The 23,541-nt window shown below is 44.0% G+C and overlaps 2 protein-coding genes across 5 annotated transcripts; both read right to left on the reverse strand.

Moving 5' to 3' along the window:
- Positions 1-823: 823 nt before the first annotated feature.
- Positions 824-5,076, reverse strand: LOC123994465 (zinc finger protein 530-like). 2 transcript variants are annotated; one of them, XM_046297090.1, is made up of 7 exons: positions 4,913-5,076; positions 4,457-4,659; positions 4,286-4,366; positions 3,723-3,815; positions 3,519-3,629; positions 3,228-3,348; positions 824-2,995 (listed from the first exon to the last, which is right to left on the reverse strand). In XM_046297090.1, the coding sequence occupies exons 1-7, from the start codon at positions 4,947-4,949 to the stop codon at positions 1,302-1,304; spliced, it is 2,340 nt and encodes a 779-aa protein (XP_046153046.1). In that variant the 5' UTR covers positions 4,950-5,076; the 3' UTR covers positions 824-1,301. The 2 variants fall into 2 exon arrangements, with proteins under 2 accessions (XP_046153046.1, XP_046153045.1); XM_046297089.1 differs by having other exon boundaries at positions 3,723-3,818.
- Positions 5,077-5,407: 331 nt separating this feature from the next.
- Positions 5,408-23,172, reverse strand: LOC123994463. 3 transcript variants are annotated; one of them, XM_046297088.1, is made up of 12 exons: positions 23,024-23,172; positions 15,202-15,404; positions 14,960-15,052; positions 14,740-14,835; positions 14,527-14,637; positions 14,151-14,280; positions 10,444-10,646; positions 10,279-10,359; positions 9,710-9,805; positions 9,506-9,616; positions 7,839-7,959; positions 5,408-7,572 (listed from the first exon to the last, which is right to left on the reverse strand). In XM_046297088.1, exons 1-12 carry the CDS (start codon positions 23,034-23,036, stop codon positions 5,834-5,836), a joined length of 2,997 nt encoding a protein of 998 aa, XP_046153044.1. In that variant the 5' UTR covers positions 23,037-23,172; the 3' UTR covers positions 5,408-5,833. The 3 variants fall into 3 exon arrangements, with proteins under 3 accessions (XP_046153044.1, XP_046153043.1, XP_046153042.1); XM_046297087.1 differs by lacking the exon at positions 23,024-23,172 and adding an exon at positions 15,742-15,919 and having other exon boundaries at positions 9,710-9,802; XM_046297086.1 differs by lacking the exon at positions 23,024-23,172 and adding an exon at positions 15,742-15,919.
- Between the last annotated feature and the right edge of the window lie 369 nt (positions 23,173-23,541).

Here is a 23,541-nt window from a genome sequence, read left to right on the forward strand (position 1 = left end):
TTGGAGTGAACCAATATTTCACACAGAAAAATTACAGACATCTGTTGCAATCTTGTTAGCTATAACTATTACAACACAATTAACTTAGTGTATTGCTTACCACAAAATATTGTTGATGTCAAAAGACTGATGAGGCAAACTGACATCCACCAGATAAATCTCATGATTCATAGAAATAAATATAAATGACAACTCCAGCATAGCCATAACACGTATGTTCACACAACTTCTGATGTGCCTACAAGAAGGGTAATGCTGCATCTGGAAGAATAAAAACATCTCTCTCGCTCTGAAGGTTTAAATGGCAGCTACAGGAAACAAAATGTTGCAGAACAGGAAATGTGTGGCACACACTTGTTGGAGACGGTTTCATGTCCAAAAGAAACACCACAAATTAATGTAGCCTATAAGCTTTTGAATTAAACAAGAACATTGCGATAGAGCAAGAAGCACAAATTGAAGAACTACACTGTTGGAGTTCGGACCCTAAGATTGTCACTGTACCCCACAATTACACCTGCAACCTTGTACATGTGACTATCAAACACTGATGATTATACTGCGAGAGAAGCCATGAGACTGTATCCAAACCAGGGTTGGATTCAATGACATATCAATTCCGTCAATTCAGGTAGTAACTTAAATTATTTTCTTTTAGAAAGATCCCGAATTAAAATGTAATTGATCCCCAATCCTGATCCAAGTTAACAGGTAAAAACCGCGTTCTCTTGAGAGCATACTGCACCTGACAGTGGTTGTTTCACTGGTTTACCGAACACACCTCACTGAACACACTTCCACAGATTCACAATATGAATTGCAGGTCCACAGGTTTTCTGGGAGCCTTCAGACACACAACCGGTTTTGTACGCATGGCTGTTAGGACTGCAATGCTGCTACCGCCCAGAATAGACCATGTATGTCATCCCATGATTTGAAATGACATTAGAACATGTACTTGATATGCTGTGTATCATGTAATAAGGGCAGGTATAGTCCCAGTATGTCTGATCAGAGGGCCAGAGGAAGCTAAACTCCGTGAGTAGCAGTCCTGAACAGCAGAGACCCTCTTCTCCATTCAAGTCAAATATCTCACCATCCCCCATCACGTCGCCCCTCTGCACCACAGCGATGTGACAGAATGGGGGAATGGTGGGATAATGCAGCATTCCTAAGACAACACAGAGGAACCCTGGGCTGCCCTACATAACAACCCTACAGCTAATGACATGGAATTGACAAAGTTGAATACGGTTGTATATTACTGTAGCACCAGTAAAGGGTGTGCAGATGTGAGAAAATCAACTCCTTTCGGAAGAATGTCTCCTGCGACGGCTGGTGTGACTGTTTCGCCGTGTGAGCTCAGATGGCTTGGAGTGCGACCGCTCGTGCGCCTTCAGGAGACGCAGGTACCTGAAGGCTTTTCCACACTGGCCACAGCTGTGGCCCTCCCCTGTGTGTTTAAACTTGTGCTCCCTCAGGTGCGTGTGTAGTTTGTAGGTCTTCCCACACTCGTCGCAGCTGTAAGGGCGTACGTTCGAGTGCAGCCCCCGCTTGTGTATGCGGAGGCCCCCGCTGTCTTTAAAGGTCTTGTCGCATATGTCGCATCTGTAAGGTTTCTCTGAAGAGTGCCTGCGTACGTGGGCCTGGAGTAGGCTGTTGTTGCCAAACATCTTCTGGCAGACAGGGCAGGGGAGTTTGGGACTGGGGTCATGGTCTTTTTGGTGTCTCTTTAGGTCAAACTCATAGACAAATGTCCTTCCGCACTGGGCACACAGGAACTGGCGGTTCCCGATGTGGTAGCCCATGTGTCTCTTTAACAAGCTTGGCATAAAGAAGCGCAACCCACACTGCTCACAGGCGTACGGGCGGTCCGTGGTGTGCCAGCGCTGGTGGGCGGACAGCTGGAATTGGGTTGGAAAACTCTTCGGACAATGAGTGCAGAAATAGGTATTCTCACTTGTATGACAATCCATGTGTCGTTTGCAGTACTGTACCTGAGTGAAGCCCTTTCCACAGATGGTGCATTTGTATGGTCTCGCATCCGTGTGGACGCGATGGTGATTCTGAAGGCCAACCTTTCTCCGAAAGCATTTGCCACACTCGTCGCAGCTAAAGGGCCGTACATCAGAGTGAATTTTCATATGGTTGGTCAGGAGTGCCAACGTCCTGAAGAACCTGCTACAATCGGTGCATTTGAAAGGTTTCTCTCCGGTGTGTATGCGGAGGTGATCCTCCAGCCGTCCCCGAGACAGAAAACGCTTCCCACACTCTTGGCAGGAGTTGGTTGCAGGGTTTCTCTTTCTAGAGCACGCTACTCGTAGTGGCTTTTGCAGCCTCTTCCTTTGGATAATGGAACTTTCAAAGAGATCGACCTCTGTTTCCTGACCCCCGATCACCACACTGCTCCCGAGACCTGTGTCGGCAGACTCCATCTCCTTGTCCAAATGATCATTTTGTGGAAGGGGTGGCAAAGAATGGAGCGATAAAGTGTAACTGGCAATATGGGGGACCCACTGGTCGACACTCGTCAGCTCGACCGGCTGGTTATCCGTAGCAGGGATGACTATCTGTGAAGGAGAGGCTTCAGTGATGGAAGTATTCATCAGTGATACAAGCTGTTGCTGTCTCATCGTTTGCAGCATACTCCTTACTGTTGGTGCCCCTTTTGATGGTGCCCCTCCCACCAGTCCGCTTACACCTTGAGGACAAGAGCAGACCACGGCGCTCTCTGGAAGTGCATTCTCTTCTTCACGGGCATGCACTGCATCCTCTTCTCTCTCCACAGTACTATCTTCTCCAGCATGGTCAGAGTCATCTGACATCATTCCCAGATCCTCCAAGTCACTGAAGGAGGCAGGGTTCATGAGGCTTAGAGCGGCTTCTAATGATTCTGATGGCTTGTCAAGATCTGGCTCCATTGATGGCCTTCCACAAGCGAGGCGGAAGGACAGCGAGGACAGCACACAGTCACCCACAGAAGATGTGACCGGTACTGAGGAAAAGGGACAAATGTAGAAAAATTACATTCTGATTGGTTAAATTTGAAAGGCTAGGAATGAGCATGTTTACATTAATACCATTGAAAAACTATTTCACAATCCTGTAAATACATTTCACTCAAAGTGATCCATGACAGTTTGGGGAAAACTACATTGTTCTTTGTTTATCTGTTGATAATTCTACTTAACATTAACAAGGAGAATATATAATTAAAGTAAGCCTACCAAACTGAATCTTATTTAGCAGGTTCTGGTGCTGGAGGAGGATCTTCAGGTGCTCAGGGTCAGACACAGACTGTCCACACTCCTCCAGGTCAGAGGGGGCAGCACTGATAATGGACGCTATCTGAGAAGGAGAGGTAGAAGCTAAGATCAGCAACCAGGGGGTTTCTTAGAGTGTGCAGGATGAAAAATATTATGGCATGTGTTGGCACATATACAGTTGTCTAACAATGTCTACATTAGATATAATTGGTGAATTGATAGTTATAGACTTGTTGTGTAACAGTTCATTACCTGGGAGAGATCTGGCACAGACAGCAGCCGTTCCAGTCTGAGGATCAAGCCTCCCACAAGGGCCTGCAGTGCTGTGTCATACTTGGAGCCATACTGTGTATGGAACTCCTCCTACACGGAAGGAAAGAAAGAAAAAGTTAAAGTCAGTGTCTATGACATGACAACGTGGACAGTGAGAGAGGAAAGGGAGAAAGCCTGCCGAACCTGGAAGAAGTGCTTCCTCTCATAAGGGTTTTTCAGCAGGGTTTGGACCAGCGCAACAAAGTTAGCCTGCGACTCCTCCACTTCTGCATCTTGCTGCTGTAACACAGATTAGGTATAATTTGATACAAAGTACAGCCACTTCAGCCATCAGAATGATATGTTACTAAAAAGAGGGGTATTGAGTGCATGGGTGACTGGGTTTGTAAAAGTCACAAGTCTAACCTGAAAACAACTTTTATCCCTTACCCCATCCATGTTTGCACTTTGCAGATTCAAGGAATCAGATGGGTGACAGCAAAGCAAGAGAGATGGCAGAAAGCTCCCACAACCTCACTGGAAGGTTTAACACTTGTATGTCGTTTACACTTATCCAGTCCCCTCAGATCTGTACACTACAGAACTAAAGGCTATTTTCAAACCAGACCAACATGCAAATGTAACTTCTTTTAAGTAGTCGTCCAAGAATGGTATTGACAGCAATATTTAGGTATGCTGTGTTACAGGTGTGTTGCGAGTTTGTGCGCCGGAATTTCCACACTGCCACACAGGAGAAATATTCTTACCCCCAAGATGTTCATCTTTTCCAGGAGACGTTGGATGTCCTGAAGGTTGGGTGGGTCCTTGCGGAACAACTCCAAGATCATCTAAAATAATGGGACAAAATTGTACATGATTTTTCTAATACACAATGTGTCAACACCACCCCTCCCATGACCACACAACATGTCACTCACCCTTGCTCTCAGGCCCAGGATGAGTTGAGCCCTCTGTTTGTAACTCAGCAACTTTGGAACAGCTTCAGTCACCACAGTTACAAATTCCTCGACCTTCCCATAATGCATCACATTTCGTTGATTCACCACATGCCATACAAATGAATACATCAGCCGCAGAGGAGAAACCAATAATCGCAAAGAGGAGAGAGGAAGTGGGGGACCTATAACAAGACGATAGGACAAAATGTTAGCTTGTGTGGCTTCATCCTCTTCCTTTAGCAACAAATACCTCCAGCAACATGGCTAACTAGCTAGCAAACTTAATTTAGAAGGCAAGCCGAAACGGACATTAGCTTTATACTTAGCTACCCATTAAAGATAGTCGCTAGCCCTCTGCACTGCAGTGACTTGGGTCCAGCCAGGTTCACATTTGTAAAATTGGTTAGATTGCTAGTGTCATATAATGTAACCTACCAGTACTGGCTGTACTCTTCTTGACTCGTTTGTCCATGCCGGAATGTTACCAAATATGTACGATACGCAGAAATCTAACAGTAAAGGTAACTAGCATGGTAGATAGCTATCATCAACTCACTGACGATTTTTTTGTGTGAAAATGGTGACAACCGGACAGAGGGAAACGGAACCAAACCCAGAACAGAGTTTTGACCGGACTATTTTACAATAAGATTGGCAGCATAACAACATTACCGCCACCTACCGTGCTGGAATAAGAGCCGCAAGTGAATCCTTCTGCTCTTTTCTTGAAATGACATTTTAGGTAAAATTACGAATTTTGTCATTTTTCTGTATATATATATTTGGATGAGTATGAATTTTTATTTTGTGGCTTAATTAACTTGTGGTTTAATGAACACTTTAAAATGCATTATAAAAAGTAATCACACAGTACCATTCTAGCAAACATTTAGTTTCCCTTTCTGTGAATAAAATAGCAAAACAAGAAAGTTGTGGCACACAATGTTGACTTTATTTGCCTTTATCCAACACCAAATGTTGTGCATATTTTTTTGTAAAGGCTCCCTGCAATCATTGACTACTCTCAAAAAGAGATATGTGAGTAGCTGTCAATTTACATCTTATGTCATTGGAATTTCAATAATCTATCCAAAAAGCATCACAAACAAATATGTTTTAATGACACAATCATTAATTGTTATCTAACAGGAGATACGTTTGTTGCTGCATTAACTAAGCCAGACATTATACTATTTTTCAATGTTCAGTCTATTAAGGGAATCCTGAATTCTGGTCCAAAATCTAAAGTCTACCACAAAAAAAATAGAAATAGTATTTCAGCCAATGGCAATTTGTCAGGATAATAAAACTAGCATTCCAGTCGGTGTCTATGGAAGGCAGCCACTGTGCAGTAAATCAACTCATTTTGGAGGAATTTCTCCTGCGACGGCTGGTGTGACTGTATTTCCTTGTCTGTTCAGATCGCTCTCCTGAGTGCAACCGCTCATGCGCCTTCAGAAGACGTGGTAACTTGAATACCTTTCCACACTGGTCACAAGGGTGCCCCTCCGCCGTGTGGTGGACAATTATGTGCTCCTTCAGGTGCTGATTTAGCTTGTACGTCTTCCCACACATGTCACAGTGGTAAGGGCGTTCACCCGTGTGCAGACGTTTGTGACTGCTCAAGCTGCTGCTCTGTTTAAAGGTCTTGTCACATATGTCACATCTGTAAGGTTTTACAGAGGTGTGCGTAAACATGTGGGCCTTAATGAGTCCGTTGCTGCCAAACACCTTCTGACAGACAGGGCATGGGATCTTGGGCTTGGGGCCATGGTCCCTTTGGTGTTTCTTCAGGTCAAACTCATAAACAAAAGTCTTTCCACACTGGGCACACAGGAACGGGCGGTTCCCAATGTGATAGCCCATGTGCCTCTTCAGCCCACTGGGATGAAAGAAGCGCATCCCACACTGCTCACAGATGAACGGGCGCTCCATGGTGTGCCAGCGCTCGTGGACAGACAGCTTGTATTGGGTTGGGAATCTCTTCGGACAATGAGTGCAGGGAAAGTTATTTTCACTTGCATGAGACTGGATATGTATTCTGCAATAGAATGCTTGGCTGAAGCCCTTTCCACAGATGGTGCATTTATGTGGTTTCGCACCCGTGTGGATGAGCTGATGATTCTTCAGGTCAGCCTTTTTCCGAAAGCCCTTGTCACACTTTTCACACTTAAATGGCCGCGCTTCAGAGTGATTTTTCATATGAGTGGTCATGCCTCCTAAGGACCTGAAGGCCCTGCCACACTCAGTGCACTTGAAAGGTTTCTCTCCTGTGTGAATGCGGAGGTGATTTTCCAGCTGAGACGGATAGACAAAACTCTTCCCACACTCCTGGCAAATGATGGTTGCCTCAGGGATTTTCCTCTTCGAGGGTATCGTTATTCTTTGTGGCTTGGGCAGTCTCCTTCGGAGAACAGCCTTCTCTAAGAGATTGGCTTCTGCTTCCTGACCCCCAATTTCCACACTGCTTCCAAGACACGTGTCACCTGACCGGATCTCCTGGTCTACATCATTGTTTTGTGGAAGGGGTGGCAAGGAAGGGAGCAAAATCGAGTTACTTGCAATGTGGGAGACCCACTGGTGGACACTCGCTAGCCCGACCGGCTGGTTATCTGGCTGGTTCCCATTGGTGACTGTGGCAGGGGTGACAATATGTGAAGGAGAGGCATCAGCGATGAAAGTATTCATCAGTGTTGCAAGCTCCTTGTGTCTCTCTGTTGGCAGCATGCTCTCTACTGTTGGTGCCCCTCCCACTGGCCTGCTTACACTTTGAGGAGTAGGTGAGACTATGTCGTTCTTTGACAGTGCATTGTCTTCTTCACTGTCGACTGCTGAATTTTTCACGCGACCCCCGTTATCCCTGGCATTCTGCTCTTCTCTCTCCACAGTAGTTACTGCTCCAGCATGGTCCGATTCAACTGGCACCATTCCCAGATCCTCCAAGTCACTGAAGGAGGCAGGGCTCATGATGCTTAGAGCGGCTTCTAATGATTCCGCTGGTTCGTAAAAATCTGTCTGCATGGACTGCATTCCACAGGTTAAGCGGAAGGACAGGGAGGACAGCACACAGTCCCCTACAGAGGACGTGACAGGTACTGAGAAAAAGGGACAAATAAAGAAAAATCAATATTTTATATTACACCACATTCTGATTGTTTGAATTTGAAAGTATTGGGCATGTTTAGATTAATACCATTTCAAAATAATTAAAATTCCTGTAAATACAGCAGGTTCAAAGTTATCAATAGATTGAACCATGGCAATTTGACAAAAAGGGGAAACTACATTGTTCTTTGTTCAGCTGTTGATAATTCCACTGAACATTAACATGGAGAAGATATACTAATTAAAGTAACCCTACCCAACTGAATCTTATTTAGCAGGTTCTGGTGCTGGAGGAGGACCTTCAGGTGCTCAGGGTCAGACACAGACTGTCCACACTCCTCCAGGTCAGAGGGGGCAGCACTGATAATGGACGCTATCTGAGAAGGAGAGGTAGAAGCTAAGATCAGCAACCAGGGGGTTTCTTAGAGTGTGCAGGATGAAAAATACTATGGCATGTGTTGGCACGTATACTAACGTTCAAAGGTTTAGGGTCACTTAGAAATGTCCTTGTTTTTTAAAGAAAAGCAGATTTTTCGTCCATTAAAATAACACCAAACTGATCCGAAATACAGTGTAGACATGGTTAATGTTGTAAATGACTATTGTAGCTGGAAACTGATGATTTTTAAAGGAATATCTACATAGGCGTACAGAGGTACATTAACAGCAACCATCACTCCTGTGTTCCAATGGCACGTTATGTTAGCTAATCCAAGTTTATCATTTTAAAAGGCTAATTGATCATTTGAAAACCCTTTTGCAATTATGTTTGCACAGCTGAAAACTGTTGCTCTGATTAAAGAAGCAATAAAACTGGCCTTCTTTAGACTAGTTGAGTATCTGGAGCATCAGCATTTGTGGGTTCGATTACAGGCTCAAAATGGCAATAAACAAATATTTTTCTTCTGAAACTCTTCAGTCTATTCTTCTTCTGAGAAATGAAGGCTATTCCATGTGAGAAATTACCAAGAAACTGAAGATCTCGTACAACACTGTGTACTACTCCCTTCACAGAACAGAACAAACTGTCGCTAACCAGAATAGAAAGAGGAGTGGGAGGCCCCGGTGCACAACTGAGCAAGAGGACAAATACATTAGTGTCTAGTTTGAGAACCCGACGCCTCACAAGTCCTCAAATGGCAGCTGGAAAAGATGCTGGAAGAGTGCTTGACGCCATCTGTCAAGCATGGAGGAGGCAATGTGATGGTCTGGGGCTGCTTTGGTGGTGGTAAAGTGGGAAATGTGTACAGGGTAAAAGGGAAGGCTATCCCTCCATTTTGCAACGCCATGCCATATACCCTGTGACTGGCGGTTAATTGGAGGCAATTTCCTCCTACACCAGGACAATGACCAAAAGCATAGCTCCAAACTATGCAAAAACTATTTAGGGAAGAAGCAGTCAGCTGGTATTCTGTCTATAATGGAGTGGCCATCACGGTCACTGGATCTCTTGCCTAGTAAAATAAAGTTTACACATCTCAACCCTATTGAGCTATTGTGAGAGCGTCTTGACCGTATGGTACGTAAGAAGTGCCCATCAAGCCAATCCAACTTTTGGGAGGTGCTACAGGAAGCATGGGGTGAAATCTATTCAGATTACCTCAACAAATTGACAACTAGAATGCCAAAGGTCTGCAAGGCTGTAATTGCTGCAAATGGAGGATTCTTTGACGAAAGCAAAGTTTAAAAGGACACAATTATTATTTAAATTAAAAATCATTATTTATAACCTTGTAAACATCTTCACTATATTTCCTATTCATTTTGCAACTCATTTCATGTATGTTTTCATGGAAAACAAGGACATTACTAAGTGACCCCAATTCTTTGAATGGTAGTGTATATAGTTGTCTAACAATGTCAACATTAGGTATGACTGGTAAATTGTTAGTTATAGACTTGTTTTTTTTACCAGTTTATTACCTGGGAGAGATCTGGCACAGATAGCAGTCGTTCCAGTCTGAGGATCAAGCCTCCCACAAGGGCCTGCAGTGCTGTGTCATACTTGGAGCCATACTGTGTATGGAACTCCTCCTACACGGAAGGAAAGAAAGAAAAAGTTAAAGTCAGTGTCTATGACATGACAAAGTGGACAGTGAGAGAGGAAAGGGAGAAAGCCTGCCGAACCTGGAAGAAGTGCTTCCTCTCATAAGGGTTTTTCAGCAGGGTTTGGACCAGCGCAACAAAGTTAGCCTGCGACTCCTCCACTTCTGCATCTTTCTGCTGTAACACAGATTAGGTATAATTTGATACAAAGTACAGCCACTTCAGCCATCAGAATTACATGTTACTAAAAAGAGGGCTATTGAGTGCATGGGTTTGTAAAAGTCACAAGTCTAAACTGAAAACAACTTTTATCTCTTACCCCATCCATGTTTGCACTTTGCAGATCCAAGGAATCAAATGAGTGACAGCAAAGACAAATGGCAGAAAACACCTTCTAGTGGGGTTGCGGGAGCTAACACTTATGTCATTTCAACTTATGCAGTCCCCTCAGATCTGTACACTACAGAGCTAAAGGCTATTTTCAAATCAGATTACAGCACATATTTGACCCTCTTAAGTGATGTTGCTCCAGCCTTGGTTTTTCTGGTTTAATGGTATCGAGTCATTCTTGAATATGTTGTGTTACATGTGAGTTGTTCACTGGTATGGGGCGGAATTTCCACATTTTCACACAGGAGAAATATTCTTACCCCCAAGATGTTCATCTTTTCCAGGAGACGTTGGATGTCCTGAAGGTTGGGTGGGTCCTTGCGGAACAACTCCAAGATCATCTAAAATAATGGGACAAAATTGTATATGATTTTTCTAATAGTTTCAAAACCACCCCTCCCATGACCACACAACATGTCACTCACCCTTGCTCTCAGGCCCAGGATGAGTTGAGCTCTCTGTTTGTAACTCAGCAACTTTGGAACAGCTTCAGTCACCACAGTTACAAACTCCTCGACCTTCCCATAATGCATCACATTTCGTTGATTCACCACATGCCATACAAATGAATACATCAGCCGCAGAGGAGAAACCAATAATCGCAAAGAGGAGAGAGGAAGTGGGGGACCTATAGCAAGACGATAGGACAAAATGTTAGCTTGTGTGGCTTCATCCTCTTCCTTTAGCAACAAATACCTCCAGCAACATGGCTAACTAGCTAGCAAACTTAATTTAGAAGGCAAGCCGAAACGGACATTAGCTTTATACTTAGCTACCCATTAAAGATAGTCGCTAGCCCTCTGCACTGCAGTGACTTGGGTCCAGCCAGGTTCACATTTGTAAAATTGGTTAGATTGCTAGTGTCATATAATGTAACCTACCAGTACTGGCTGTACTCTTCTTGACTCGTTTGTCCATGCCGGAATGTTACCAAATATGTACGATACGCAGAAATCTAACAGTAAAGGTAACTAGCATGGTAGATAGCTATCATCAACTCACTGACGATTTTTTTTGTGTGAAAATGGTGACAACCGGACAGAGGGAAACGGAACCAAACCCAGAACAGAGTTTTGACCGGACTATTTTACAATAAGATTGGCAGCATAACAACATTACCGCCACCTATCGTGCTGGAATAAGAGCCGCAAGTGAATCCTTCTGCTCTTTTCTTGAAATGACATTTTAGGTAAAAACATGAATTTCATAATTTTTCCTGTATAACGTTATATATCTGGATGAGTATTAATCTTTATTAATGAACTTTTGTGGCTTAATACAATCTTTAAATGTATTATAAAAAGTCATCGCACGGGACCATTCTAGCAAACATCTAGTTTCCCTTGCTGTGAATAAAATAGCAAAACAAGAAAGTTGTGGTACACAATTTTGACTTTATTTGCCTTTATCCAACACCAAATGTTGTGCATATTTTTTGTAAAGGCTCCCTGCAATCATTGACTACTCTCAAAAAGAGAAATAAGTGAGTAGCTATCAATTTACATCTTGTCATTGGAATTTCAAACTATCCAAAAAAAGCATCAAACAAATATGTTTTAATGACACAATCATTCATTGTTGGTATCTAACAGGACATATGTTTGTTTCTGCATGAATTAAGCCAGGAATTTTACCATTTGTCAATGTTCAGTCTAGGAAATCCTGGATTATGGGCCAAAATTGTCAAGTTTACAACAACAAAAACAAGGACATGATTACAGCCAATGGCATGGCATTGTGACAAAGTTAATCTTGTGTCAGAACAATAAAACTAGCATTCCAGTCGGTGTCTATGGAAGGCAGCCACTGTGCAGTAAATCAACTCATTTTGGAGGAATTTCTCCTGCGACGGCTGGTGTGACTATTTCCTTGTCTGTTCAGATCGCTCTCCTGAGTGCAACCGCTCATGCGCCTTCAGAAGACGTGGTAACTTGAATACCTTTCCACACTGGTCACAGGGGTGCCCCTCCGCCGTGTGGTGGACAATTATGTGCTCCTTCAGGTGCTGATTTAGCTTGTACGTCTTCCCACACATGTCACAGTGGTAAGGGCGTTCACCCGTGTGCAGACGTTTGTGACTGCTCAAGCTGCTGCTCTGTTTAAAGGTCTTGTCACATATGTCACATCTGTAAGGTTTTACAGAGGTGTGCGTAAACATGTGGGCCTTAATGAGTCCGTTGCTGCCAAACACCTTCTGACAGACAGGGCATGGGATCTTGGGCTTGGGGCCATGGTCCCTTTGGTGTTTCTTCAGGTCAAACTCATAAACAAAAGTCTTTCCACACTGGGCACACAGGAACGGGCGGTTCCCAATGTGATAGCCCATGTGCCTCTTCAGCCCACTGGGATGGAAGAAGCGCATCCCACACTGCTCACAGATGAACGGGCGCTCCATGGTGTGCCAGCGCTCGTGGACAGACAGCTTGTATTGAGTTGGGAATCTCTTCGGACAATGAGTGCAGGGAAAGTTATTTTCACTTGCATGAGACTGGATGTGTATTCTGCAATAGAATGCTTGGCTGAAGCCCTTTCCACAGATGGTGCATTTATGTGGTTTCACACCCGTGTGGATGAGCTGATGCTTCTTCAGGTCAGCCTTTTTCCGAAAGCCCTTGTCACACTCATCACACTTAAATGGCCGCGCTTCAGAGTGATTTTTCATATGAGTGGTCATGCCTCCTAAGGACCTGAAGGCCCTGCCACACTCAGTGCACTTGAAAGGTTTCTCTCCTGTGTGAATGCGGAGGTGATTTTCCAGCTGAGACGGATAGACAAAACTCTTCCCACACTCCTGGCAAATGATGGTTGCCTCAGGGATTTTCCTCTTTGAGGGTACTGTTATTCTTTGTGGCTTGGGCACCCATCTCCTTCGGATAACAGCCTTCTCAAAGAGATTGGCTTCTGTTTCCTGACCCCCAATTACCACACTGCTTCCAAGACCTGTGTCACCTGACCAGATCCCCTTGTCTACATCATTGTTTTGTGGAAGGGGTGGCAAGGAAGGGAGCGAGATCGAGTTACTTGCAATGTGGGAGACCCACTGGTGGACACTCGCTACTTTGACCGGTGGGTTACACGGTTTGTTCCCATTGGTGACCGTGGCAGGGATGACTAATTTGACTATCTGTAAAGGAGAGGATTTGGTGAAGGAACTACTCGTTTGCAACATACTCCTTACTGTTGGTGCCCCTTTTGATGGTGCCCCTCCTACTGGTCCGCTAACACCTTGAGGACGAGACACGCTCTCTGGCAGTGCATTGTCACGCACTGCATTTTTCACCCCACTTCCGCTATCCCTGGCATCCTCTTCTCTCTCTACAGTACTATCTTCTCCAGCATGTGGCGAGTCCTCTGACATCATTCCCAGATCCTCCAAGTCACTGAAGGAGGCAGGGTTCATGACGCTTAAAGCGGCTTCTAATGATTCTGATGGCTCATCAAAATCTGGCTCCATTGATGGCATTCCACAGGCGAGGCGGAAGGACAGCGAAGACAGCACACAGTCACCCACAGAGGAAGTGAGAGGTACTGAGAAAAAATAAAATATATAAAAAATATTTAAGTGCATCACAGGATATTCTGCAAATTAAAAAAATACTAAGCTTTTTATTTCCATTCCTGTTTAAAAAAAATAATTAAATGGTTCATAATGAACTGAAAGGTCAACCAAATGTACATAGAAATATGAGTTATAGATCTGTCTTTCTCATTGTAAGCAAGTCTGAAAAGTGCTATATCAGTGTTATGCATGCTACTTCTATGCCTTCCATCCTTAAGTTTAGTTTTTTAATCTTTTTATTTAAGGTTTTGTAAACTAAATTCATACAGCTAAAAAATATTATATTCATGATCATTGAAAATATATTTCACAGTGGTTTATATTGTACAGCCATTATTTAAATTGCTTGTTTTGTCACTAACTGAAAGTAGAAGAACACTACAGAATTTTACCAACAAGGTAATGGCTGAGCAATTTCTCCACATTGTACTTTTAATTATAGATGTCAAAAATAAAACTTGTAATGTTCTTTGTTTATCTGTTTTTAAATCTACTGTACAAACACAGAGAGGATAACAGATAATGATTGAAGTAGAGACTCCAAAGCTTTCTATGGACTGTTTTCAAGCCTACCATTTCTGTTTAACTGGGTTTTATTTAGCAGGTTCTGGTGCTGGAGGAGGATCTTCAGGTGCTCAGGGTCAGACACAGACTGTCCACACTCCTCCAGGTCAGAGGGGGCAGCACTGATAATGGACGCTATCTGAGAAGGAGAGGTAGAAGCTAAGATCAGCAACCAGGGGGGTGGCTTAGCATGTGAGGTCAAGACAATAATATGGCATGTGTTGACACAAACTGTTATCTAATAATGACAAAATTAGGTATGATCAGTGAACTGTTAGTTATAGACCTGTCATGCACCAGTACATATACAGTTGTCTAACAATGTCAACATTAGATATAATTGGTGAATTGATAGTTATAGACTTGTTGTGTAGCAGTTCATTACCTGGGAGAGATCTGGCACAGATAACAGTTGTTCCAGTCTGAAGACCAAGCCTCCCACAAGGGCCTGCAGTGCTGTGTCATACTTGGAGCCATACTGTGTATGGAACTCCTCCTACAGGGAAGGAAAGAGTGACAGTATCTGAGATAACCTACCTGAATGATGAGCCGCTAAAAGCAAGTCAAACGAAAGGGACAGAGAGAAAGTATGTCAAACCTGGAAGAAGTGCTTCCTCTCATAAGGGTTTGTCAGAAGGGTTTGGACCAGCGACACAAAGTTAGCCTGCGACTCCTCCACTTCCATATCTTGCTGCTGTAACACATAATGTGAATAATTTGATACAAGTACAACTTATCTGGTTAACTGAATTGAGCTATTAAAATGAGTAGCTGTTACACCCTTTGAATGTATGCAGGAGAGAGAAAAATATTCTTACCCCTGCGGATCCACTGATGTTCATCTTTCCCAGGAGACATTGGATGGCCTGAGGGTTAGGTGGACAATCCTTGCGGAACATCTCCAAGATCATCTAAATAATGGGAATCATGGAGATATTGAGTAAACTTGCAACATCCCTGCCCTCCTTACACACATATAGTTTCTACTGGCATTGATATACAGGTGTCAATCAAAGCATAATCAACTACTCCTCCCATGACCACACAACATGTCACTCACCCTTGCTCTCAGGCCCAGGATGAGTTGAGCCCTCTGTTTGTAACTCAGCAACTTTGGAACAGCTTCAGTCACCACAGTTACAAATTCCTCGACCTTCCCATAGTGCATCACATTTCGTTGATTCACCACATGCCATACAAAGGAATACATCAGCCGCAGGGGAGAAACCATGAGTCGTAAAGAGGAGAGAGGAAGAGGGGGGCCTATGGAAAGAAGACGGAACCAATAAATATTTAGGCTGTACTGGTTGTTGCATAACAAAAAATCATATTCGTCTACAACATCAAGGCTAGACAAAATATTATGATAAGACAAAACCACAGATGAGCGTTAGAATCGTTGGTTTTACTATATTTAGCAGCAACATTTAGATAGAAAGCCAACATGATATTAACATGAAATGAATGTAGTTAGCTATATTAGTAAGTTACTTTACAGTTCACTTGGGGCTGCCTGTATGTTGAATTTGAGCTACTCTAGCTTACGTTAGCCAGGGTTAATAGCATAGACTGTAACGTTACTTTTAGAAACAACCCCTACCCGTACTGGCAGTCGCTTTGACTCGTTTGTCCATGATGGAAAAGTTGTTATCAAAAGTATGTATGGATAATTAACAGCATACAACTGTATATCAACATGCAATAAAATAAATGTGGAAATGGAAACAACAACCGTACATTCAGTAAGTAATTAGTGTCTCGTCAGCAACACTAGAAAAGTATTTCCGGGTCACGGTATCGGGAAATAAAAGTAACCACGTAATAGTACAAAAGTTTAAAAAAGTAATTCACCTCTATTTCAGTGGCGATTTTAGCATGTAAATCTTGGTGGGGCAAACACATTTTATGGGAGATGCATGCCAGCAAAGCCACTACACAAGTCAACACTAAACAATACATCAATTGCACTATAGCGGTGACAAACAGTGCCCACAAACTGTTAGGGCCTACATAATGCTGTCCTAAAAGCAGTCCCGACACCTTAGCACTGCTACACTTGGCTTTCAGCGTAGCCTTGTCTGGCAGCGAAAATATAGCTGATATGGCTGATTTGCTTAAACAAATGTAATTTCTACTGACAATTGAGATGTACAAACTATGGCAAAAGGGTAGGACAAGCGGATAAGAGGCAATCCGTAATTTTGATTAAGACATTAATGAGCGAGCGACGACAGACGTAGTCAATATAAATATTTGTTCAGCCTTTTTGAAATGTGCAGCGACTGAATTCAGAACATAAGCCGTTCTTACAGTGTACTCCCTGTACAACATGTCCGAACCGTAGGATAAATAAAGGGGGCATATGAACAGACAATTAAATTATTTAATGATTTATTCGATGATTACATTTTTCTAAAACAGGTTATAGGCTTCATGTGCACCACCATGTTAGAATAGTAGGCAAAAATAAGTTTTTATTTTTTATTTATCCATGTAAGTTGACTGAGAACACGTTCTCATTTACAGCAACGACCTGGGGAATAGTTACAGGGGAAAGGAGGGGGATGAATGAGCCAATTGTAAACTGGGGATTATTAGGTGACCATGATGGTTTGAGAGCCAGATTGGGAATTTTGCAAGGACACCAGGGTTAACACCCCAACTCTTACAATAAGTACCATGGGATCTTTAATGACCCCAGAGAGTCAGGACACGCATTTAACCGAAAGACTGACCAGGACCAACCCTGCTTAGCTTCAGAAGCAAGGCACCAGTGGTATGCAGGACGGTATGCTGCTGGAAGTAAAGAGGTTAAGAGGTGAAAATAGACCAAATTATTAGGGTGAGGCACATTGAGCACCATTTGGGCTCCCGAGTAGCGCAGCGGTCTAAGGCACTGCATCTCAGTGCTAGAGGCATCACTATAGACACCCTGGTTTAAATCCAGGCTGTGTCACATGATGGCTGGTGTAGGAAGTCATTGTAAATAAGAATATGTTCTTAACTGACTTGCCTAGATAAATAAATAAAAAATGTGTGTCTTTGCATGTCAAAAAACATACATGTCATGTAACACAATTTGGCATGTTAAATAACACAATTCTATTATAGAATGTTATGTGTGCTGAATTTGCAGGTGCAAGCCAAGCGCCACCATAATTATCAGTAACACTGTCAAAGCTGTACAAAAAATGTTGGCAAACAAGCACACACAGGCCACGAAAGATGTGTTTACAATACCGCGTTGGTGAAAATAGAGTACATTTTTAGGGTGAGGGATATGGGCTACTAACACTTAATAATGTTTTTTTAGCTACAGTATACATACAGTTGAAGTCGGAAGTTTACATACACTTAGGTTGCAGTCATTAAAACTCGTTTTTCAACCACTCCACAAATTTCTTGTTAATTTAACAAACTCGGTTAGGACTGTCACACTCTGACCATAATTTGAGTTGTTTGTTTCTATGTTTTGTTTGGTCAGGGTGTGATATGAGTGGGCAATCTATGTTGCATGTCTAGTTGGTCTGTTTCTATGTGTTTTGGCTTGATATGGTTCTCAATCAGTGGCAGGTGTTTGTCGTTGTCTCTGATTGGGAACCATATTTAGGTAGCCTGTTTTGAATTGTAGTTGGGGGGTTATTGTCTATGTGATGTTGCATGTTTGCACTCAGTTTTGATAGCGGTCACGGTCGTCGCGGTAATTTGTTTGTTTAGTGTACTTCGTGTTTTTTCGTCTTTCATTAAAAGATGTATTCACATCATGCTGGTCTCCTCAATACATTGATTGTGACAGAATAACACACCTACAGTGGACCGAACAGCGTGGTAACGGCCAGCAGCAGCAGCGGCAAAGAACGCAGGACTCATGGACTTGGAAGGAGATTCTAGACGGCGAAGGACCCTGAGTACAAGCCCCCCCCCCCCTAAAATGCGGACTCCGGCCGCAAAACCTAAACCTATAGAGGAGGGTCTGGGTGGGTATCTAGCCGCGGTGGCGGCTCTGGCTCCTCTTCAAGGGCCTCTTTAGAGTGGCGACCCTCGCCTCCGACCTTGGGTCTAAGACCCTAATTAAAGGCCCCACTGGACTGAGGAGCGCCTCCAAACTAAGGGGCATCTCCGAACTGAGGGGCAGCTCCTGAGTGAGGGGCAGCTCCGGACTGAGGGGTCTTGGTAGCCCTTTGATTAGCTGTTCAGGAGTCTTATGCCAGGATAATGGTGTTGATGTGAGCCCTTATCAGCCTTCCAAAGCACTTCATGGCTACGGACGTGAGTGCTACGGGTCTGTAGTCATTTAGGCAGGTTTCCTTTGTGTTCTTGGGCACTGGGACTATGGTGGTCTGCTTGAAACATGTTGGTATTACAGACTAAATCAGGGACATGTTGAAAATGTCAGTGAAGACACCTGCCAGTTGGTCAGCACATGCCCGGAGCACACATCCTGGTTATCAGTCTGGCCCCGCAGGCTTGTGTACGTTGACCTGTTTAAAGGTCTTACTCACGTCGGCTACAGAGAGTGTGATCACACAGTCATCTGGAACTGCTGATGTGCTCATGCATGCCTCAGTGTTGCTTGCCTCGACGCGAGCATAGAAGTGATTTAGCTCGTCTGGTAGGCTCGTGTCACTGGGCAGCTCTCGGCTGTGCTTCCCTTTGTGGTCTGTAATAGTTTGCAAGCCCTGCCACAATCGACGAGCGTCGGAGCCGGTGTAGTGTGATTCAATCTCAGCCCTGTATTGACGCTTTGCCTGTTTGATGGTTCTTCGCAGGGCATAGGATTTCTTGTAAGCTTCCGGGTTAGAGTCCCGCTCCTCTACCCTTTAGCTCTACCCTTTAGCTTAGTGTGACTGTTGCCTGTAATCCATGGCTTCTTGTTGGGGTATGTACATACAGTCACTGTGGGGACGATGACCTCGATGCACTTATTGAGTTAAAGTGACTATGCATAGATTATAAACAGAGAATAGCAGCAGTGTAAAAGAGGGGTCTTGGTAGCCCTTTGATTAGCTGTTCAGGAGTCTTATGGTTTGGGGGTAGAAGCTGTTAAGAAGCCTATTGGATCTCGACTTGGCACTCTGGTACCTGGGTGTGCTTGGACAATGTTAGGCTCTCTGGTACCTTGGTGTGCTTGGACCATGTTAGTTTGTTGGTGATGTGGACACCAAGGAACTTGAAGCTTTCAACCTGCTCCACTACAGCCCCATCGATGAGAATGAGGGTGTGCTCAGTCCTCCTTTTCCTGTAGTCCACAATCATCCCCTTTGTCTTGATCACGTTGAGGGAGAGATTGTTGTCCTGGCACCAAACGGCCAGGTTTCTGACCTCCTCCCTATAGGCTGTCTCGCCGTTGTCTGTGATCAGGCCTTTCACTGTTGTGTCATTGGCAAACTTAATGATGGTGTTGGAACCGTGCCTGGCCATGCGTGAACAGGGAGTACAGGAGGGGACTGAGCACAAACCCCTGAGGGGCCCCTGTGTTGAGGATCAGTGTGACAGATGTGTTGTTACATTCTCTTACCACATGGGGGCAGCCCGTCAGGAAGTCCAGGATCCAGTTGTAGAAGGAGTTGTTTAGTCCCAGGGCCCTTAGCTTATTGATGAGCTTTGAGGGCAATGTTGAACGCTGAGCTGTAGTCCATGAATAGCATTCTCACGTGCGGCCTTGTGAATGTTGACCTGTTTAAAGATCTTACTCACATCGGCTGTGGAGAGCGTGATCACACAGTCGTCCGGAACAGCTGGTGCTCTCATGCATGTAATTTGGGTTAGGGTTAGGATTTGAGGCAATTGGAGGCCATGGAAGGAGAGTTGTATGGCATTGAAGCTCGCCTGGATGGTTGTTAACACACTGTCCAAAGAAGGGCCAGAAGTATACAGAATGGTGTCGTCTGCGTAGAGGTGGATCAGAGACTCACCAGCAGCAAGAGCAACATCATTGATGTATACAGAGAAGAGAGTTGGTACAAGAATTGTGGCACCCCCATGTGGCACCCCCATGTGGCACCCCCATGTGGCACCACCCTGTGGCACCCCCATAGAAACTGCCAGAGGCCCGGACAGCAGACCCTCCGATTTGACACACTGAACTCTATCAGAGAAGTAGTTGGTGAACCAGGCGAGGCAATCATTTGAGAAACCAAGGCTGTCGAGTCTGCCGATGAGGATGTGGTGATTGACAGAGTCGAAAGCCTTGGCCAGGTCAATGAATAAAGCTGCACAGTATTGTTTCTTATCGATGGCGGTTAAGATATCGTTTAGGACCTTGAGCGTGGCTGAGGTGCACCCATGACCAGCTCTGAAACCAGATTGCATAGCGGAGAAAGTATGGTGGGATTCTAAATGGTCGGTAATCTGCTTGTTGACTTGGCTTTCGAAGACCTTAGAAAGGCAGGGTAGGATAGATATAGGTCTTAAGCAGTTTAGGTCAAGAGTGTCCCACAGCTGCTTTCCAATCTTTGGGAATCTCAGACGACACGAAAGAGAGGTTGAACAGTCTAGTAATAGGGGTGGCAACAATTTTGACAGATAATTTTAGAAAGAAAGGGTCCAGATTGTCTAGCCCGGCTGATTTGTGGGGTCAAGATCTTGCAGCTCTTTCAGAACATCAGCTGACTGGATTAGGGAGAAGGAGAAATGGGCAAGGCTTGGGCGAGTTGCTCTGGGGGGTGCAGTGCTGTTGACCGGGGTAGGGATAGCCAGGTGGAAAGCATGGCCAGCCGTAGAAAAACGCTTGGATTTGTTGGTGGTGACAGCGTTTCCTATCTTCAGTGCAGTAGGCATCTGGGAGGAGGTGTTCTTATTCTCCATGGACTTTACAGTGTCCCAGAATTTTTTTGAGTTTGCGTTGTAGGAAGCACATTTCTGCTTGAAGAAGCTAGCCTTGGCTTTTCTAACTGCCTGTGTTTATTGGTTTCTAGCTTCCCTGAAAAGTTGCATATCACGGGGCTGTTCGATGCTAATGCAGAATGCCATAGGATGTTTTTGTGTTGGTTAAGGGCAGTCAGGTCTGGAGAGAACTAAGGGCTATATCTGTTCCTGGTTCTAAATTTCTTGAATGGGGCATGCTTATTTAAGATGGTGAGGAAGGCATTAAACAAACAACCAGGCATCCTCTACTGACGTGATGAGATCAATATGCTTCTAGGATACCCCGTCCAGGTCGATTAGAAAGGCCTGCTCGCTGAAGTGTTTCAGGGAGTGTTTGACAGTGATGAGTTGAGGTCATTTGACCGCTGACCCATTACGGATGCAGGCAATGAGGCAGTGATCGCTGAGATCTTGGTTGAAAACAGCAGAGGTGTATTTAGAGAGCAAGTTGGTTAGGATGATATCTATGAGTGTGCCCGTGTTTACGGCTTTGGGGTGGTACCTGGTAGGTTCATTGATCATTTGTGTGAGGTCGAGGGCATCAAGCTTAGATTGTAGGATGGCTGGGGTGTTAAGCATGTTCCAGTTTAGGTCGCCTAGCAGCTACTCTACCTCAGGCGAGCAAAACATTGAGACTTCCTTAGATATCGTGCACCAGTTGTTGTTTACAAATATACAGACGCCGCTGTTCTATGCTGCCAATACAGCGTATAACCAGCCAGCCAGCTGTATGTTGATAATGTTGTCGTTCAGCCACGACTCCGTGAAGCATATGATATTACTATTTTTAATGTCCTGTTGGTAGTTTAATCTTCCTCGTAGGTCGTCGATTTTATTTTCCAATGATTGCATGTTAGCTAGTTGAACGGAAGGCAGCAGGGGTTTGTTCGATTGCCAACAAATTCTCAGAAGGCAGCCGATCTCCGTCCTCTTTTTCTCCATCTTCTCTTCATGCAAATGACAGAGATTTGGGCCTGTTCCCGGGAAATCTGTATGTCCTTCATGTCAGGCTCATCGGACTTGTTAATGGAAAAAAAGCTTTTTCCAGTTTGTGGTGAGTAATTATTGTTCTGATGTCCAAAAGTTATTTTCTGTCATAAGAGATGGTACCAGCAACATTATGTACAGAAAAAGTAAAAAAATAAGTTACAAACAATGCAAAAAAATGAACAAAAAAACACATTTGTTTAGGAGCATGTAAAACTTCAGCCATCTTCTCTGGCGCATGATACAATCGCCATCCTCAACTTTCGTCTGCAGTCGCTTGCCTCATCCTTACCACTCAAATAAGACCATTAACATTTTATATTCATCCAACGTTTGCTATATTTTTGGATGACGTGATGATGTTGTCGCTGCTCATGAATGTGATGTTCGTGCCCCAGTGGATTCTGCTGAGGGGCGGCTCATAATAATGGTTGGAACTGAGTTTTTGGAATGACATCAGACACATGGAAACCTTTTCACTAATTCCGCTCGAGCCATTACCGCGAGACCATCCTCCCCAATTAAGGTGCCACAAAACCCCTGTAGTTGGTCCATATAAACTGGATGCAACCCGTACAGACAGTCCATGAAGCGGTGTATGTGAACGTGAGTAGATTACTTTGAAAACAACGGTCGGATGTAGTTGGACGTTTTCCCAGTTCTTATTATACCTTAGTGATCCAGGTAGCGTTGCTGCCGTTAATCAGAAAATATTTTAAACATCTAACCAGAAGTTTTTTTCGGGCAGCATAGAAGCTGGCAGCATAACCGCCACCTAGCGTGCTGGAGGAATTTGACGCGTAGACCACGAAAAACATTGAAAATCATATATCGCAGGGGAGGCCTAGTCTTGAATACACATATACTTTGTAGGCCTACACAAATGTCTGGATGGTTTGTACACTTTGCACACTGTCAGTGTTAATTGTCTGCGTTCTGTCTGGAACAACCTTACCTAAATAGGAATAAACACACCCACAAACAGGCATATTAACTGATATTATATTCAAATTGGGCCTTGGCCTTACCTGTGTTTGTCATGATACAATTAATATTGTATTTCAACACATTTGTGAAAGTCCCCAGTAAGCAGATTTAGATCACTTTCTCTACAGCTGAGGGAGGTTTGCGTACGGCTCTGTATCACTGTGTGAACGGAGTAGCTTCATGCTGCTGACAGTAGTAATCTCCTGCATCTTCAGGTTGAACTCCACTGATGGTCAGAGTGAAATCAATATCATATCCAGTGCCATGATATCGACCAGATGTTAAACCACCGTCAAAGTTGATGATGAATTTAGGAGCTTCTCCAGGTTTCTGATGGTACCAGGCTAAATCATTGTCAATGGCACTACTAGCTTTACAGCTGATCGTGGCAGACTCTCCAGACTGTGCCATGGCAACTGCAGGAGTCTGGGTCAATAAAATGTCACCTGCTTAGCCTGGAAGAGATAAAACGATATGAATTTGCAGTCTTTGATTTAGATTAAATCTAAATAATTGTTGTTTGACATAGGATAATGATATTAAAATCGATAGCTTTAAG

This window comes from Oncorhynchus gorbuscha, linkage group LG14, assembly GCF_021184085.1.
Source record: "Oncorhynchus gorbuscha isolate QuinsamMale2020 ecotype Even-year linkage group LG14, OgorEven_v1.0, whole genome shotgun sequence".
NCBI lineage: Eukaryota > Metazoa > Chordata > Actinopteri > Salmoniformes > Salmonidae > Oncorhynchus > Oncorhynchus gorbuscha.